Source organism: Triticum dicoccoides, chromosome 7B (genome assembly GCF_002162155.2).
Source record: "Triticum dicoccoides isolate Atlit2015 ecotype Zavitan chromosome 7B, WEW_v2.0, whole genome shotgun sequence".
In the NCBI taxonomy this organism is placed as follows: domain Eukaryota; kingdom Viridiplantae; phylum Streptophyta; class Magnoliopsida; order Poales; family Poaceae; genus Triticum; species Triticum dicoccoides.
Genome location: NC_041393.1, coordinates 393,431,308 through 393,433,812, shown reverse-complemented (window position 1 = coordinate 393,433,812; position 2,505 = coordinate 393,431,308). Strand labels below are relative to the sequence as shown.

General features: G+C 55.8%; 1 protein-coding gene across 1 annotated transcript; it reads left to right on the top strand.

Moving 5' to 3' along the window:
• The first annotated feature begins 392 nt into the window (after positions 1–392).
• On the top strand, positions 393–1,346 carry LOC119335905 (mavicyanin-like). Its single transcript, XM_037607950.1, has 2 exons — positions 393–664; positions 815–1,346. The coding sequence occupies exons 1-2, from the start codon at positions 478–480 to the stop codon at positions 1,132–1,134; spliced, it is 507 nt and encodes a 168-aa protein (XP_037463847.1). The 5' UTR covers positions 393–477; the 3' UTR covers positions 1,135–1,346.
• Positions 1,347–2,505: the final 1,159 nt, after the last annotated feature.

Genomic DNA, 2,505 nt, shown 5'->3' with positions numbered 1-2,505 from the left:
CACATCCAGTCTTTCTCCAAAAGGAGAGCATCTGCAGTGCAGCTGGTCTGAAGTTGGAACACCCTCGCTCACATTTTCTCGCTAGCACTTAATGCAATCGATATGATCTGATTTGATGCTCATCCCAGAGCATTAGCGACCGTCGATTTCTTCATCGTACGGCAGTCATAAACCGCTCGCTAGTCCACTTAATTAATCTCCCTGATCCTCTTGTTACGCTAGCTAGCTAGTTGCGTGCACGGGCCACTGTCCATGGATAGCTAGATATGAACATGACATGACCCAGCAACAACCACACGCGACATTGTACGTAACTGCAATTAACTGCTCGCTCGATCTAGCTAATCCAACTGATTACATGGATTTATATATCACCTAAGCTAAGCTGGTAGCTAGCCATTGCATGGTATAAGTCTTTCTGCCTCTCCCCGTTTTCTTCTGCTTGCCTCTTCCAGGTTCCAGCCGCGATCGGCAGAGATGGAGATCAGGCGGCGGCGGGCACTGGCGATGGCTGTGGCGGGGGTGCTGGCCGCAGTGGCTATTGCTCAGGTGGCCACGGCTGCGACGAGTTACACGGTGGGGGCGCCGGACGGGCTGTGGGACATGCACACGGACTATGCTGAGTGGGTCGCCGCCAGGACGTTCCACCGCGGCGACAACATCAGTAAGCTAGCCGCACTAATTAACAGTACTGATTAATTCACACACCCATTGCGCAGTTTAGACTAAAGTGACCGAAGTTAACAAAGCCTTTTTTAGGGCATTAACAAAGCCTTTTTATTTAACCTCTTCTCCTATGCGCGCTGTGCTGCAGCGTTCACGTACTCGAGGGAGCTGCACGACGTGGTGGAGGTGGGCAAGGCCGGCTACGACGCCTGCTCCAGCGCAAACAACGTCTCCGCCTTCCGCTCCGGCAACGACGTCGTCGCCCTCACTGCCGTCGGCACGCGTTACTTCCTCTGCGGCCTCACCGGCCACTGCGACAGCGGAATGAAGATCAGGGTCGACGTGGTCGCAGCGTCCACCGGTCCCGTAGCGGCGCCGCCCACTACGTCTGCCGGGGGTAACGTCGTCGCAGGCCTTGGCGCGCTCGTGGTGACGCAGGCTCTCCTGGGCAGCATCAGCGTCTGGTGAAGTGTGTACGTACGTCCGTACTATGCTTTTGGTATCGCTTTTTTTTGTGTGTGCTTTTGGTATCGCTGCTTGTGATTGATATTTCAGTTTTTCTTTCCGGTGGATCGCGTGTTCGGATTAAAGCATACGTTTATAACCTGGTATCTGGAAATTTCCCACCAGCCACTCGTACTCGCTTGACTTCTGCATTCGAATGGACATAACCAAATTAATTTGCAATGTGCAACAAAGTAGGAGGAAAACCAGCGCGAATGAAAGCAAGACAACACAGTTCGGTGAATAGGAACATTTCATCGGCATCTCCGATGGCAACCCGCAAATTTTCTTCCGCATCCATCCACCGACGGATGACCAGTCTACGAACACTGATGCAGGAAGACGCCACCAAACCATAGCCGCATACATTTTACCAACATTTTAAACCAACTGGACGAAATTCGCTCAAACTCGGCCGGATTTAATATAAACACGCACAGATGTCATATAAACATAATTACATTTACATCAACTAAGTGTTGCTAGTCCGGCAAAGTATAATTAATACCTAATCTAAATGGTCGCCGGCGCCCGCTCCCCGTGTCCGGCCATGAGCCCGAGGACTGAAGCTTCCCCTTCTCTAGTTCCGCCTCGGTGCTCTCCAGCTCCGCCTCAGGAGACCCGAGAAATGAAGCTATTCATCTGCATGTCTCTGCCAAGCGACTAGTCGGCCGCCAATGCTAAGCCCACCAAGCTTGGCGTCGACGGGAGGGGAGGAGCCGTGACCTTTCTCGGACTAGAGCGGCGGCGGCCTACCGTGCACTACTCTTCCTCGCAGTCGGCGGTGCCCGCAGATGTGCCGGCTTCGTGGTCGTCATGGTGGGGCACAACCTCGGTGATTTCCTCCTCCTCGTTGTCAGTCTCGCCGAACACCGCCTCGCCCGCGTTGTCGCACTCATTGTAGGCGGCCACTACCTCCACTACTCGCTGGCAGTACAGCCAGCGGGCGAGGCAGATCTCGCGGGTGGAATGGTAGTACTCGAGCAGCGCCCACTGCTCCACTCGGTTCGTGTCCGGCGCGACCGCCCTGCCGGCAACGAGCTGCTCCTCCGCTTGCACGTGCTCCTGGAGGAGGTGGTGGTTGTAGGCGGCGTCCGCATGTGCCTCCTGGAACTGCTCCTCCTGCTCGGCACAGGCCTCGCCAATGGTCATGGTGCAATGCACCGACGAGCGGAGGAGGAGGGGGTGGTGCCGGTTCGTCGTCGGCAGCGTCCTTCATTGGAACGTCGTCGTCCTCCTGCTGCTTGCCAGCCAGCCAGCCGACAGCAATGGCGGCCATCTCCTTCTTCTGGTCCGACGCCAGCCCATCCCAGAGAGCTTTGGCGGGGGGGGGGG